This window comes from Pempheris klunzingeri, chromosome 10, assembly GCF_042242105.1.
Source record: "Pempheris klunzingeri isolate RE-2024b chromosome 10, fPemKlu1.hap1, whole genome shotgun sequence".
Taxonomy (NCBI): domain Eukaryota; kingdom Metazoa; phylum Chordata; class Actinopteri; order Acropomatiformes; family Pempheridae; genus Pempheris; species Pempheris klunzingeri.
In genome coordinates, this window is record NC_092021.1 from 11,517,380 (window position 1) to 11,534,397 (window position 17,018).

At 39.4% G+C, this 17,018-nt stretch overlaps 1 protein-coding gene across 1 annotated transcript in view; it reads right to left on the reverse strand.

The window, feature by feature from the left end:
• The window catches only part of stxbp5l (syntaxin binding protein 5L), a 115,596-nt gene that overhangs the window by 24,685 nt on the left and 73,893 nt on the right, over positions 1 to 17,018 (reverse strand). Inside the window, exons 8-20 of the mRNA XM_070838039.1 lie at positions 15,640 to 15,763; positions 13,041 to 13,116; positions 12,735 to 12,889; positions 11,839 to 11,911; positions 10,633 to 10,780; positions 10,291 to 10,358; positions 9,589 to 9,629; positions 8,640 to 8,854; positions 8,274 to 8,449; positions 7,707 to 7,832; positions 4,871 to 5,022; positions 2,353 to 2,421; positions 1,162 to 1,227 (exon numbers count right to left, since the gene is read on the reverse strand). Of these exons, the coding sequence (XP_070694140.1) occupies positions 1,162 to 1,227; positions 2,353 to 2,421; positions 4,871 to 5,022; positions 7,707 to 7,832; positions 8,274 to 8,449; positions 8,640 to 8,854; positions 9,589 to 9,629; positions 10,291 to 10,358; positions 10,633 to 10,780; positions 11,839 to 11,911; positions 12,735 to 12,889; positions 13,041 to 13,116; positions 15,640 to 15,763 (1,489 nt within the window). The remainder of the gene's footprint in view (positions 1 to 1,161; positions 1,228 to 2,352; positions 2,422 to 4,870; positions 5,023 to 7,706; positions 7,833 to 8,273; positions 8,450 to 8,639; positions 8,855 to 9,588; positions 9,630 to 10,290; positions 10,359 to 10,632; positions 10,781 to 11,838; positions 11,912 to 12,734; positions 12,890 to 13,040; positions 13,117 to 15,639; positions 15,764 to 17,018) is intronic.

The following is a 17,018-nucleotide window of genomic DNA, read 5'->3' on the forward strand; positions in this document are numbered from 1 at the left end:
TGCACAGTCTCTCCATTTGACCTTTAAGTTCTGAATTTGCTGAGATAGTGCTCCCAAGTGTCCAAAGCGCCTGCTGGGAAATGTTCTCGTCTCTCCCTCCCTCCAATATGCATTTCTGTTTCTTAGTTTGCAGTCACACAGATCTCAACATACTATAAACAATCTTAAGACTTAAAATCTCATCCATTACATCCAACCTTTACTCAGTACCCTGGAACCTCTGATATTCTCTTCTGATCTATGATATTCATCATGAACCACCGTCCTCTCATAATGCCGCTTATCTCAAATTTCCACCATCATATCTACTGTCGCACTGAGTGCTTATTTCTCTCTCTCTCCTTTGTCTCTCTGTGCTGGATCATCAACCGTCCTAGACTTATCTCTCTCTCTCTCTATCCCCTGGCTGTCCTATGCTATGCAGACTGTAAAGACTCGAGGCAAATTGATTTGCGATATTGGGCTATATAAATAAAGTTGACTTGACTTGACTATATCTCCAAAGTGTGAACCTGAAGCAGTTGACAAAATTATGAAAATAACATTATCTACAAACTACAAAGAATACATTATATGCTTCATTCCTCTTTATCCATTTTGCTTTCTTTGTCTTTCATCTAAACATGACTTGCTGGCTACTTATATGCAATTGCAGGACCTTCACAACAGTGACAGGACTTATTCATCGGTCCAAGAGAGAGGTATAAAAAAAAAAAAAAAAAAGAGGTAGAGCAAACCAAAAGTGTTGTCTTCTCTCTGACCCACCTTTGTGAAAATATACAATCAATGAACACCATTAGAATAAAGGAAACCCAGCTGACAGCTGTGACAAAATGCATCAGATCGGCCACAGAATACCACAATCAAACGCTCCGAAACCAACACTACATTTTCTCACCAACTTTCTGTTGAAGGTGTTTTCAACACTCTTTCAAAACTATGAATGTAATACGTTCAAACATCACATTTCCAGTTTAAACAGCTGCCATTTTCATCAGGGGAAGATGCTCTGGTGATGGGTGAGGTTTCCACAGGCTACATACTTAGGTATAGCTCACCCTTAAAAACAAAGGCATTCCAGCAAAGCTTGAAAGTGCCATTCACAAAATTCATTCCCAAACAGGGAGTGTGTGTGTGTGTCTGTGTGTGTCAGCAGGTTACCTGAGGTGGGCGACTTGCTTCTCTCCATGTCAATGGACTGCTGGTTGTCAGAGAGTTCAGTAAGGCCTGCAGCAGCCAAAGGTAGCCGAGGGGAAGAAAAAGTAGAGGGCACACAATATGTCAGATTATTTTCACCACATCAGTTATACAGACTTGACAGAAGTAAACTCAGTTGATGCCAGCCACGCAGAGCCCCAAAAACAAGCCTAGAGTGCAGAATCAACAATCTTTGATGCATAATCAATTCCCAGTATTCAATTATTCTTTGTGAAGGTGTGATTTTGTGGGAATGAAGGTCTTTACTGATATGTTCTATATCGCTTTTACCTTTCAGTGTTTGTTAGGACTCATTTTGTCTCTCAGGAGCAGGAGTGGCTGAAACCTGATGTGACCTGCACTACAATCTGTTCAATTTACATACATACATTCTTATTTTGAATTTCCAATCATTGCATTAAAATGTCAAAGTGACCATAACAAGGCATCTAAAGTATGTAGTGCAAATCTCATGATAAAGTAGAACATACAGTCAAAATGCAAAACAGGACAAACACAAATTTGACCAGGATCTGATCAAATCTGATCACATGCACCAAGCACAGGCCAGAATGACAAGTCATACCTACTTCCTTCCTGAAATTTCTAATTCTTGTTCTTGTTCAAGTCTGACCAAGTGTTCATTATGGCTTCATTAACAGCTTCACCGAGTCGTCACAGTTCAAAAATCTTTGATTAATTTAATTATTTGTCTTCAGTAAAAGTAATTTTTCCTTCAGTCATTTATACTGGCTTTACAAATGATTGAAGACACTGGGCTTTGATTAAACCTTTATTGTAGTCTAAAATTAAGAATTCCTTTGCAATCATCAACTAAAAGCACACACAAGGCTTTATTCATTATGCTTCAGTTAAAATATACATCACACAGATCATAAAATGTTTATAACTGACCTTACTTAACAAGTTAAAAAGAATGGCTCTCTTTCTGCAAAGGACATACCGTTTGACATGACTGGAATAGGGCAGTTCTTTTTTACATGACAAAATGCAGATTTTAAAAACAACCACGTTCATCCCAGTCATCTCTTCGGTTTGTCCCCGTGCTTTTAGTCCACATCATCCCATCCCAGTACACCCCGTCCACCCCACACAAACACAGACTCCCCCAGCCTTTAGGAAGGCCCGACTTACTCTGGTAGGATGTACGGATCCTTTTCTTTGAATCTGAATAAAAGTTAGACAGGCCACGCATGCAAAACTCTGTCAGGCAGGCCCGCATGCCCACACCAGCAGCCACAGTCACCAAAGGAGAGGGAAGGGAGGAGTGGTGGGGCGGTAATAAAGAGTGAGAGATGTAAGTCGAAATTTAGGGCAGATAGTGATGAGAGAAAAACACGGCAGAGAGGGTGAAGTAGGGTGGGACAGAGGGAGAAAGAAAAAAACAAGGTAAGGAGGGAAAGAATGTGAAGGTAAAGTGATAGAGGAAGGATGGATGGGGAAAGAATGGAGTTAAGATGTTTAAGGACGGTAGAAGGGAAGGGGAGGAAAAAGGAGGGAAGGGGGAGAGAGAAGAACACACAGGCTTAGAGTGGAAAAGAAAGTGAGAGCAAGCAGCACTCGAGTTAGTGTCAGGGGAGGACAGACAAGAAATACCCACTACTGCTGCAAACCCCACATATGCTGATTTGATTGGTCATTTGCACAAGAAGTAACTACAGTCTTAGCAGGTAGCATGTCATTACTTACAAAGCAGCATCAAAATGAATCTCTGGTTGCATCAAATACTTAGTTTAAATTGAATTTGGATTATATTTTTTGCCCTAAGCCTGCTGTCTGAACATGTTCAGCCTGATATTAATAGTGCATTACACTGTAACTAGACAAAGACACCTAAAATCATCAATAATAAAGCATCATTTTATGAAGTTAATACACTAAATCTGACTTACATATAAATAGTATGCACATACACGTGTGGTGACAACAGCTAAAAATGTTGTGGGAAGGACAGAAGACTATGATCTAAAAAGTTGGAACACTTTGGTGAGTACTTGTTTTTCGCTTGGCCTTGTGACAGTGTTTTTACAGTTTTGTCTTCGGTATCATATTAAGTCGAGCATAGCAAGTGCTCGAGATCTTAACACCACCACCTGGGGTACAAAAAAGGGCACAGTTGCCTGTTTTTATTTTCCCTTCCGTCTCCAGATTGATTTTAAAGACCTGACGCATAAAGACTTTTACAAAAGAGGAAGTTGGTAAATGTATGTGCTGTGGTAATCAATAAAAGCATTGATGCAACAGCAAAATGAAAGGAGTTGGTGGTTCTAAAGTCCAAAGTCCTCTGTCCATTTACTATACTGATATTCACCTTCACACAAATCCTGAAAACTTGTAAAATATATTCAGCTGCAGCTGAGGCGATTATCTAATAAGACAGCTCAGTACCTGCAATTGCTTGAAGGACCGTATACATCTACAACATTAAACCACTGGAGCTGCTGTCAAACCTGGAGCTTAGACTTGGATTAAATAACTAACAATAATTTCTGTACGGTGGGGATGAACTTCTTAGCAGTAGGTTAGTGTAAATAAGAGGCCATCACCAGTAGCAGAGAAAAGGGAGGCAGCGGTCAGGAAGTACAACGAGACCCGTGTGGCTTTTGACCACAGATCTATGCTCAAGCAGGACTAAGAACAGACAGGAAAGAGAAATCAAATGACAACATGCATAATAATGCCAACGTGGAATGACACGCAGCTTGTTGACATGCACGTCATATCATAGTGCAGATCTGTGACAGGCATACTGAGAGGGATGGGTGTGTTGGCCTTTGTATGTTATTGTGTGAGAGAGAAAGAGCAAAGAGAAAAAAGAAATAAGGTGGTACTGACACAGGTTTTTCAGCGCTGATGCAGACACCTATACTTTGGAGTTTACTTATTGATGGACTGTATTTTTGCAAATAGCTATATAATATCTCCAGATTTCCTTGTCAACTCCAATTACTTACATACAGTATGCTTGATGTTTACCTGAGATGTTTGTTCGTCTCAGGGCAACAAAGCCTCTGATACAGCTTTTAGACTATTTGACATTACCAGTGAAACGTTGGCAGTGGTGGAAGTTTAAGTAAAAGAAGAAATACTGCAGAGTAAAAATGCTAATTTTCAATTCAGTGAAAGAACTGAGGTACTACCACGATATACTTAAGTATCAAAAGTGAACACGGTCATCATGCAGAATGACTCCTTTTACAGTATAATAATACCATTTATATTGTAAAAGGAGCGGTTGAAAGCTGTGTTCACATTATTGTATAACAGAAGCTTTAATGCTGTAGCTGGTGGAGGTCTGACTACCTTATATACTGTTATAACAGTTTTAAATATGAATATTCTTATGTTCATTGTGCATTGATCAATTATACAGAAAATGTAATTAAACCACCTTCATTATTGATTTCAGTTTATTCATGAAAGATGGAGACAGATTTGCCTGTTAAATTAGTCTAACCTCAGAAAGTGGAAAAGATACAGAGGAAGACAGAAGACAGCAGAGATGGAGGGAGAGAGGACAGGAGAATAGAAAAGAGATGACAGTCTGGATGTAATGACCACATTATTGACACCTTATTGCGTGGCTGCACGGTGAGTGTTAGTTGTGTACGTGCGTGTGTGTCTGGCAGAGGTGTGTGTATGTGTGTGCTACCTGAGGTGGACTGTCTGTTCCTGCGGGGGGAGCGGGTAAGGCGCTGGTAGGGATCTGCAGCTCCATACAGATCCAGCGTCGACATACACAACAGGATGGTTTTCTGCAAGTAGTCTACCACTGCTAGGCCATTACAGTTCCCAAACGCCAAACTGAACACACACAAACACAGCAAGGGGGCATGTGCACATGCAAAGACACACACAGACATTTGTATTTAGGAGGAGAAGTTATTCAGAGCGTTATTCAGCTAAGAAATTTACAGTGTTGGCAGATTTATTTCACCAGGTTATTCCCATTGACATTAAAGGTGCTACGTGTATGACTATCAAACACTGCTAAATTAACTGTGACATTTTGGTGTAATTACTATGAAGAAAAGCTTGTCTTTTCTCTCACACTGCTATTGCTGTTGTTTTTGAATATTAATACCAGATTTCCCATAAGCCACGTTGCCACATGCCACATTTGTTGTACTCTATATAAACAACAATTTCAATACCATAAACATGATTACGCATTTGAAAACACATCCCTCAGAATACACTCGAAAACCAAAAAGTGTAAAGGCCCACACTTATCAAGCCTTTCAGTACAAGCCACACTTAAACACCACTTGAGCCTTACAAAAAGGAAAAAAGACACTGCCAGGAAACCAGGCATTCAAAGATCGAAGCTGTAGGCTTGACAGCTGGTGAAAAAATGTCTATCATGTTACTGTGGCCATAAATGGAATAATAGCAACTTAAATCTCCCAATCAGTCAAATTCAAATAGCATTACTATCTTTTCTGTTGTACAGACCTTCAACATTTACAAACAGAAATACATATAGCAAAAACAAAGGTATTCTAGTGATAAGATGCAACATTCGTGAAGCTTCAGCTATCAGTGAGGTCTGTTTATGCTCTATGTGCTTTTATAAATGGTGCTAAACAGTTTTAGTAAGACTATGGAATAGATATTCACACCATGAAGAGGACCAGAGGAGATAGCCATGTGTCTTTGTGGTGATTTTAGTAACATGTGATTCAAGCACAACACATACTGAATCCTGAAAAGAAAGTTTTCTTTTCATTTGTGTGAGTCTAAATGTGAGTGGGTGAGAAGGTGGGTGGGAGTGTGTCTGTGTGTGTTTTCATAAGCGGAAGTGAGAGAGGAAGGACAAAAAGAATAAAATAAAATAAATCAATTTCCGCAGTTCCATTTAAGCAGTGAATCGCTTGAGAAGAGAAAGACAAATTTTGGCCCAGCCATGACCCATGAAGAACTTTTTAAAAAGAGCTGTGATTTTATTGATTTCTGCCAACAGAGCCTCTATTCAGAACAAAGCCATAATAGACAGGCTCATGAAGTCATTCAACTTCCCTTCAAAACCAACGCTGAATGTTCTAAGAATTTTTGAATTCTGAATACTGAAATGTATAAAAAATGTCAACCATTACTCAGGTCAACATTGGTACTTTACAAGGTACTGCAATTATATGCTGTCTAAACCAAAAGAGAGGAAACAGTAAAAGACCTTGGCACATGTTGCAGTGATGAAATCCCAAAGGTGGTCACAAACCAGATGTGAACACACAAATTCTGCTTTTGACTGTAGAAAACTGTAAACGAGTTTGGAGCTAAATATGGCATCCCATAGCCCCCCATCCCAAACCCAATATCCACATACTTTTAGCCCTCACTCTTCATAAACCCTCACTGTTATTCATAAATACATAAACACAAACATAACCAGTTAGTGTTCAGGTGTCTCTTCTCTCTACACACATAATTACATACATACTAGACACAAACTCACATGACAGACTGGCCTCCTGACAGCTGCTTTTCATTTTCCCCCTCCTTTACTCACTTTATTCAGATTACGACTATGGGCCACAGAAAATATTTTTTTTGCTCTGATTGGCTGAAATATCTTAAATGTGTGTGCTAAGACACCTCAAACCTAGTTACAGAAGACAGTATAAATACTACTCCAATGCTGTGCTTGAGTAAATTAACTGAAGAAATGATAATTAGTCGCATTGTTGCTGCAATAATAGCAACAATACTACCCAACCATGCAGGCTTAAATGTATTATAAATTTCTCTCATCCATCATTTTTGTACGTCAGAACAGCTCGCTGTGGATTATCGCTTGCTAAACTAAGAAAACTACTTCAATATCTGCTTTGTGCTGCTATCAGCTGCTGGTAACTTTTCTTCATTGGTCTGCAACCATGGCAGTATTGCACCCTTATACAGTTGGTTAAATATTGCTGTAATACTCCAGGAAACTCAACGTGTAGGGAAACCTGACCAGTGGAGACAGATACAGAGAGATGCAGAACCATGTTGCGTGTGCTCTAAAGTCAGCATGTTAATTTGAACCACTGTCAAACTGTCCCCTCTTGCTGCTTATTTCTTTGTACCACCAACCTGCAAACCCTCTGTTCCAACTTTAATACACAGGACTATGTGGTGCTTTGAAATGTTGATGCTATGATGTAATCCAGCCATTTACAGCTCTCCTGCTGTTAATTCAAAAGCTTTCTTGGTGTAGCTCACTTCAAATGATCCTCTTATGACACCATTATAAAGTTAACAAGTCTTGTCCAGCTTAAGGTAACGCTGCCTAGAAAATAATCATTTTGTGCAAACTCCTCTAAACTATAACAGGGACTGTGGTTGTGAGTGCAGACTAGCAAAGATATGGAACTGATCTGCACCATGGATGAATAATGGCAAAAATGCCTTGTACACATTTCCAATCTAGACAGACAAAGGAACAGTTACACAGATGGATAGGTAGACCAACTGACAGACAGACCGCAATGCATCTGGACACTTACAGGCCATAGGCAGAGTTGATGTCCAGGCTGGTGATCTGTTGTGGAGGTTCACCATCTACCCACAGCAGCTGGATGACCAGCTCTGCCTGGTAGCCAGGAGGCACCCGAACCATCCGGTCCTTCACCCTGAAACAAACATGAAGAAGAATCTAGTGCACTGTGTACTGTACAAACAGAGCTTAGTGGGTCTGCACATACAATCATATATACCTTAAACAATGTAAGACAGCATAGGGTACTGAACATGGCCAAAGTATTACACAAGATAAACATGGTGGTGTGTCTGCCATCACATTAGGATGCAAAATTATGGATCCTGCCAGCGTTGCTAGCTTTTACAAGATAATCGCAGCATCTTGAATCAGTCCAAACACTAAGGCGTCACCAGTTTAGATTTGACCCACTATTTAAGTCACAACAAAATAAATGAACTTTTTCTTTACAAAATAAATCCATCTAATCTACCTATTACATTTTTGTAGCTACTGCAAGAACACTGCAAGACCAAATGATTTCTTAAAACAGAAAGCTGTTGTAGTGAGAGTGAGATGTATGAGGAGATCTTACTTAAGGCAGGGGATGCTGTCTTTGATACCCTCAGGTGTCCCACTGCTGGGGCTAGCTGGGTGTTGGTGGTGGGGTTGAGGGGAGTGGGAGCCAGGCTCTGAGAAGCAGGGATTGTTTTCATTCTCAGACGGAGAGATGACATCCTCTGACTCACACTGTAGGCGCACCTCTAGTGACTGAGGATGACACAGATACAGATGGATGAATCTTCTTATCCAAAGCCAACTAGCCACAAAAACTATACTAAAGTGAACTACATCCACTAAATTTGTGTTGTGAAGATGCAGGTAAGCAGAATTTACATTAGATGTTCCTCTTAAAAAAAAAACACAACGCTCCTTGTATTCTAAGTCTCATCTCACTCACCACTATCTGAGTGTTGGCATCATATTTGCTAAAGCGGTACAGGATGATGTGGGCTGAGATGCCAACCACACAGAAGATGCGACTCTGGGGGCACCAGCTGACCATCTGAACAGCAAAGGGGTCTTCTTCCACCAACTCGGCCGCCCGGCCTTCGCCAGGCTTTGGCTTCTCAAAGACTTTGGAGGTCTTCAGCTTGTACAACATCTGTAGTGTGACTGGTTAGAGGAATGGTTAAGCTTGGTGAAAATATTGTAATGTAAAATATACTGTAAATGGCAACACATAAAACCCTGACAAGAACAACTGACACTGCCAGGGGTGGATGCAGGGGTGGCAGGGGTGGATCAGCTTTATACACAAACTTGTAGGCAGGATAAATTCAGTGTTGGATTTGGCCTTTACAAAAATTAGGATATTAAGACACTGCAAATACTGTAAATAAGAAAGAAATATGAGAGCTGCATGGTACAAGGACATAACCTCGAAATAAAATGGTTTAATATATCTGTGTGAATACCAGGATATTATTTCACACTTGTGAATATAGTGAGGTCTAATATATTATAATCACAGAGAGGCATACAAGCTGACTAGCATTCCAAGATACAGTAGCTTTAGGCTGGTATTATTAGTCTGAACTCTGAGACTCTGCTAGGCTGAGATGAGCTGCTATCATTAAGCACAGAAATAAGCAAAGATTTAATAAAATGCAGGTAAATGTCATCAGCTGATCGCATCTGTCGGTACAATTTCTTTCAAAAGATTTTGAGAAAATCACAGAGTTGAGAGCAGAAAACTGAGAAATCTGAAATTACTTATCATCATCATGAAAAAAATTACATTCACTCGCATGCTTTGAGTTATAACAAAATAAACAAAAGCTTGAGTTAAACAAAATGTAGCACTTCAGTATAGCTCAGAGACAGAAAAGCTTAGAGAGTGGACTCACTTGCAGATGCATCCCAAAACTTGATTGATCCGTCAGCATGTCTGAACAAAGACAAAGAATAGTTGTTCTGTATACTGGGCAAAACTAGTGTGCTTAATTACTGTATGAATGGAAAAGGAAAGGAAATTAAGGGAAAATGTTTTGCATTTAACCTTTCCTCTTGCTTTAACACCACAAATTCCCTGCTGTAATAATAACAATAATAATAATACAGCTATATTAGAAGCCATCTAAAAATTTGGCAGCCATGAGTACTGATTTTAAATGTTACAATGTACAGGATTCTTTAGGACAGGAATTCTTATAGCTTCTGACAGCTGAAAAGTGAAGCTGAATTCCTCACCTCACTTGGGCCAATAGAAATATATGAGCCAAGAATTGACGCACTTTAGGTTACTTTGTGCACTATAAAGACAGTATCTCCATGTTGGCCTCATGTGGTTGGATCGCTGCTGATATTTGTGAGTGTTGCCTAGATGAAGAGACCACACAGTGTTTCTGCTTCAGAACAGGTTAACATCTCTGTCAACCGCTTACAATGCAGCATGGCTCCAGACTGTGCTGGGTTTGTACAGACCCAAATCAAACGTATACTCTCTTTTAACTGTGATGGCTGCAGATTTTTCTCCTAATAGCGTAGGCTGGAGGCTGAACTTGAACTTAAAAGGGTTCAAAATATTGCCATCAATATTTCTGACTTACCCTGTGATGATGATCTCCGGGTAGGCGTGGGACCCTAACGTCCATGTTCCTCCGCCGACTGGCCACTCCTGACATGGTTACAGACAGAGTGCAGAATATTTTGAAAACCCAATTATATCATCTTGTTGTTCTCCAACTGGGGCCTATTGGCAAGCTTGCATTTATTCCATAACACAGATTTCATTGCAAAAATGTAATTAAAATGGATATTTTTGGGTTAGTTCAAGTGCACCTTTAGAACATTTTATAACATCTGTCAACAACATTGAAAACATTACTAAAGGGATTTTACATACATCACAAAAGCAGGGTATTCCTCCCTCATAGTTTTCTCTTTCCTACCTTTTGGCTGTAGCCAGTCTTCTTATGTTTTGCTCCTATTGAGTAGAGGATGGGGATAATGTCGGGTGGACACTCTGCAAAATAGGCTGTGCAGGTGACTGGGGACTCATGGACGTCCATGGGGTAAGGGTTCTCAAAGACAGGGAAGCTGCAAGAAACATACATACGATAAGGTATAGAATGACTTAAGCCACTATGGCACTCATGCAGTAACAACAAGGAGACAACTGATGTTTACTGTACATGTACACTTCATTGCCTGTTAATTCGATGAAATCAGAAGACCAATTAAGGCTGCATAGTTTATCATATTTAATTTTAGGGTTAGGGTTATCTCTTGGTGAAAAATTCACCAAACTAAAAAGCTGAACTACAAGGATTGTTATGTGTGCACGTACGTACATACGTACCTATCTACCTTCCTACATACATTCATACATACCTACATACATACATACACAAAATCAGATTGCAGGTGAGGTAAAAATGGCACCTTTCTGAGTCAACATGAAAATATGTAAGGTGTGTAGGTGTGCTACATCACCAAACCTGAGAATTAGATTACAAAGACTAATTATTCTTTATTTTATCCAGAAAACTTTATGAAAGAGTGAGAGGGTGCATACTGGGATTACATGCTATGTACAGCTATCAAATCTAAACCATCTCGCTGCAGGCCAGTGACTCATTTATGACGGACACTTTAAACAATTAGCGGCTAATCAATGAGCTGACAATGTCGACAAAGACAATCTGGAAAAGTAAAACTAAATTAAGCCTTACTGGGAGATATCTATACGAGATGGCTTTAATTAGGTAACCTAATTAACAAGGTAACCTAATTTATATCCTCCGACTCACACGCCTCAGTGTTTTGCTGCAATTCAAATCCACCTTAATTTCCTCCAATAGTGACTAAGTGTTGCAAAGTAACATGTTTTTATTAAAAGGACAATATCAGACCTCCTTTGCACTGAGACATACAGTAGATGTGAGCAACACATGTTAGATCTTTGACTCTTGAATTTTGTTACTGATTGTGACAAAATCTGGCAGAAGGATAAATGGTATGAGCACCGTAACTCAACCCCGGATAAGCGGAAGATAATGGATGAATGGATGGATGGATGGATGGATGGATGGTATCAGTGGACCTGCCAGGTGATATTATCTCATGTCAGCGTGTATATGTGATCTGACACATACTTGCTCTGTGTCAGATCCACCACGATTAAGTCCTTCTCCAAAAGCACCACCACTGCGTATGGCTCCTGGACCTCTGTAAGATACAAAGCCAAACTGAAGAGGATAGAGCTCAATCCATATTTACATTACTTACAACCACACATGCAAATATACTTTTTACACTGTTGTTTTTGAATAATATTTAATTTATCTACAGCCCTGTTTATGGCACCCAAGAAAAAAAAGTACAATGTTTTATGCAACACAAACAAGATAAACAAGATTCCATTCCCCTTCATATTATTGGTATCACTTATAGACCCCTTTGATGGTGTCTATGCTCTTTTGATCGAACTAAGGAAGGAGTTGTTGATTGGAGATGGTTTTGGGCCAGAAGATTTCCATGAGTCTTCTGAGGCTTCTTGTGTGAAATGCATTCTGAGCCATATAGTTGCGAAGAAAGAACACAGCTCTGGTACAGATTTAGCCTGGCATGGGTCACATATTCCAGAATCTAATCTTGGTCTTTCATTTGGTGTTAAAGACCTTCACCTTCTTGTCAGGTGACAACTTCATGACTATTACTACTGGCAATTATTTGAGTTCTGATGAACCCAGGAAGCCCATTGGAGTGTTTATAGTGTTTATTTCCCTTCGTACTGACTCTAAAACAGAGTTTGTGCCTAAGGGACTGGGTTACAAGCCCACAATACAACACCCACCCTGGAGGACCAGTGGATCACACATTGTCAGACCTCTACCTTTCGACCTGACTGACTTGGGTGACCCTACTTGGAGACAAAGCTCCTTCTGGTATAGCTCTTGGGGTCATATATTGCTATGGCAGCAGAATGATGTAAATTTGGACAAAAATAAAAAAACATTTTCTTTCTGTCATTGTCCTTATATGCACTCACCATTGTTGTAGGGAGTCTCACAAAGTGTCATGAACTCCACAATAGGATAGTCCATCTCCAGCACAGTGATGGCCTTGCCGTGCATGATGGTTAATGTTGGCCGCCGCCCTGCCTTGTCATACGAAAGACCCCCAGAGAAGATAACAAAAGGCTCGCTGTTGTGGAAAGAGAACAAGACTTTAGGAAGACTTGGTCTGTATCAATTGCCAGTTGCCAAATAATGATATACATGACAGAATTAAGGAATACATGTATCAATCAGTCAGTTAAACATGTCTATATCTAGATTTGTGTAAAAGCACACACCTGCTCCTCGAGGTCTTGTACTCCACTTTTAGTATGGGTTTACATGACTCCTTTCTTCCATCCTTCTGTATCTTGCCTGAATTAGATGAAAAAGCAAAACAATGGAACATATTTCAAGACAATACCACCTTTACATTAAACATCACCTCTTAGTTCAACTGAAACTAATACACACTTTTTGCCATTTTTGATCACTAGACATGATCCAGCACAACAACTCAGACTACTAAGAAAATGAAGTGTCTGTGTTGCCGCTTTCCACGTCACTGCACTTACTGTGCATTCTTCGTTTTAGAGAACAGCAGGCCATTATTAGAGCTAGCGTATTTAAGATTATTATTATTTTCTCCTGCCTCACATAATAAAATGATTTCTCCTTTGATAAAAAGAAGTCCATCAACTCAAAGGCACTGGGACATTGAGCTTTCCCTCATGGGCATTTTGCCCTGAACAAAAGCTTTTCTGAATAACTGCAGAATTCCATTTCAAATATTGCCCTCATACTAGATCCTACAAAACACTGATGAACAAATAAAGGCCGGTCTTAAACAAGCCTTCTGACAGTGCACAATGCACCTGTGCTGCATCCATTATCTATATATGTACTGCAGCAACAGCTTCAACTTATTCTTATTAACATTTTTGTTCACTAAAAGAAGATAATTTGGCTTTGTAGTTGATGAAAAATCTCTTTTATTTAAATAAATAGTGCATGACTGCATACATTTAGAAGAAAACATATCTTTAGCACAAAAGCCAGGTCAGGCTGGATGGCTGGTATACAAAACACAGGACTTTGATCAGGGTTTTTAGGATTTGGGATTTCAGGTGATTTTACGTTTTTAACACATTGCTACTTATCCATGATCTCAGTTAGGCAGCCAAAGCTCTCTGTAACGGTAACTTATGATCAGTGAAGAAGTTTTAAGCTGAGCCACTTAAATGCTTTGATATTGGTCAAACCCACAGCTGTATAAAGATCTACCCTGCCACATAACGTACTTCACTATGTAATCTGTACAAGAGGATGTCTATAAAGGAGAGTTGCATGAAACTTGTTCAATTTCTTTGCACCCTGTCTATCACCTTTAACTCTATTCTTGTCATCTCATTTTTTGATGTGTTTCTGTTTAATCAGACATCTTTCCTCTTAAAACCAATGTTCCCTTTTCTGCTTTTTCCATCTTCTGTGTCTTTTCACCTTCTAGCCATCACGTCTTCCTTGTTCCCTTGAGTTTATAAAGTACTTTCATTAGTGCAAGCATTAGCTCAAACATGTTCATTGGTTTCTCAAAGACACAAATAAACTAAAAACATAACAATAAGTACACGCTAAATTGCGTGTAGTGACAAAATTGTTGCAAATTAGATATTAAATTATTTTGAGTTACTTTCTGGTTTCCATCAGGTACGTTCAAGTCACATATCATACACACAGGTATACAAATTGACTCGACAGTACTCCTGGGATGCACAGGGCATAGAAGTACATCAACATATCAAATACATCATTTAGACAGTACTTTTCATGTTTTCTATTTTCATTTTGAACCAAAGAATCCTTTGTCTATGATTACAGTATTTATGCCAATGTCTAGCTTTGAATGGTACAAAGACTCCCAATGATGTAAGGATGGAGATGGAGAGGTTATGTAGCATTTAAAGACCAAGGTGGACAGCAGGCCTCCAGGCCTTTCTCTAGCTCACAGTGTGACATCTGAGCACAACTATAACATACCCAGTGTCAACAGCATCCAGCAAGCAAAGAAGCAAGCCAGTGAACAAAATGATAAAAAGTGAGCGTGAGCGCTGAAGCATTTAAATAGAATAGCAAATCACCACAGACGTGATGGGTGTGGTGGTATGATGACCAGCTAACAGTGTCCTGACAGATAGATTGATTCATCTACTGTGGAACAAAATCAGTCCATATATTCACTACTAGAACAGATGGAGACTGTTTCATTGCCAGGTGATGACTTGTTTACTGTTTACTCTTCTTCTTTTTCTTATTCTTGATTCACTGTTAATTCTCAGCTCCCCAAGACTTCTTCTTTCTTCCCATTCATTTTGCTCTTGTTCTTTGTAATACCTCATATTTGACAAATATGAGGAACATAAACAATCTGTTGTATTTAACTACTTGTTAAAGCCTGGGGCCCTGCACTTATTACCCACATCCTTCCCTCTTGCCTTCATATTTTGTGATTTTGCCTGAGATTACAGCTCTCAGCCAGCAACCATTCATCATCAGAGATGGAGCAAGGTCAGGATGCTCTGCCAGTAAACAAACACCAAAGCAGTTGAGAAACAGAAGGACTAGTCGGTGGAAGGGTGACACCATAATGTCGATGTTTATGATATATGATGCATCGCAGACTATGTGATGTATTCCAGAAAATGCCTTTGCTTTATGTTTAGATGCTAATTTCCATTCTTCAGAAATTCAACAACCCAGAACTATAATAACCATCAAGCCATAGTTTGTTTCTGGCAACATTTCCTGTAAACTCAACCCATAGACAACCTGTAAAAAAGCCCAATAACCCAGTTTTCTCAGCGCGGGATTATCAAAGAATATCGTGGAATTATATCTCACCGTGAGGGAAGGTGACCTGGAATGGCTTGGTGGTGTTTCTGAGGTTCCACATCGTCAGGCTGCCATCTGAGTGACTACACATGAACTGCTTCCCTTCATGATGCCAGCTGACTGAATGGATGGCCTGTACCAATGAGACAGAGGGAGTGGACATGTCATATATATATATATATGTATATATGTAAGAATGTTTCAGAATCTTTATTTCAATTAGAAGACTGGTTAAAAAAAAAGAAGAATCTGTGTGTTGTGTACTAGTAAACTTACTGCTTGGTTTGTAATTGGTGATTTTATCCATATTTAATAGCAAAAAATGCACTTGACAAAATAGTTGTGCACAGTTATAAAGCACAAACCATGTGTGAATCACAACCTATCGAGCTTTATCAAGTATACGCCTATGAATTACTACTACAAAAGCTGCTTTGTTCGGTTCCTATGTGGAAAGGTAGAAACCAAAACAGACTTCAAGCAAGACTTTTACTGAATGCAACACAATATGACGACACATCTATGGGGCTTTGGTACGACTCTTACTTTATGTTTATTGCTCTGTGGTAGCTTTCTAGCTTTGGAAACTGACTTCCAGTCCTGTACTGTTCAGTGATGTGGTCATTTTCAAGTCAAGACAACAAATGACAAAGCAGAAATGAAGCTCAGAGCACAAGCATGCTTTGCTTTCATTGCTTTGCATTCACTGCGTATCTGCTGTTGCATTCAATCTACATGTTATGATCCCCTTTTTTCTGTAATTTCAGTGTTGTTTCACACCAACACGCACCACTGTCAGGGCCATGTTGGAGGAGTCACTGGGAGATATGCCACTGAAAACTAGAAACAAATTAGATGATTTTCACCTTTACAGTAGCACACTGTATGTGCATCTATTAGTATTTGGAGATGAAGTTCAAACAGGGAAGCATTTAGGCATGGCTTCTATTTCTGCGTCTGTGTTTTGAACCAAGTCAATCATATAAAGCAGCAAAATGTAACTCTTGATTCAACAACAAGCACAAGTATAAAGCTTTCCAGATACACCAGTAAGAGTGGCTGTAATTCAGTACTTCCATCTTTATGTTTTGTAACAGTTTATTTTTTTTCATTTATTAATTTATTTTTTAACTCGACTGTAGAGGTGTGAGAGAGAGATGCCATGCTATGCTAGAGGTGATGCACACGAAACCGCATTAATGAATGTGAGCAGAATGTGACTCGTCACAGGAGATAAGACATGGCAGTGGTTGCAACTACCAGTATGACAAGGTGAAAATGTCTTTGGGGTAAATTAAGTTTGAGGCCAGAACAGATAAAACAGATTAAATAAAGGTGATGTGTGTGTTTGAGAATCTGTGTGTGCAAGCAGCAGAAATTCTCAACCT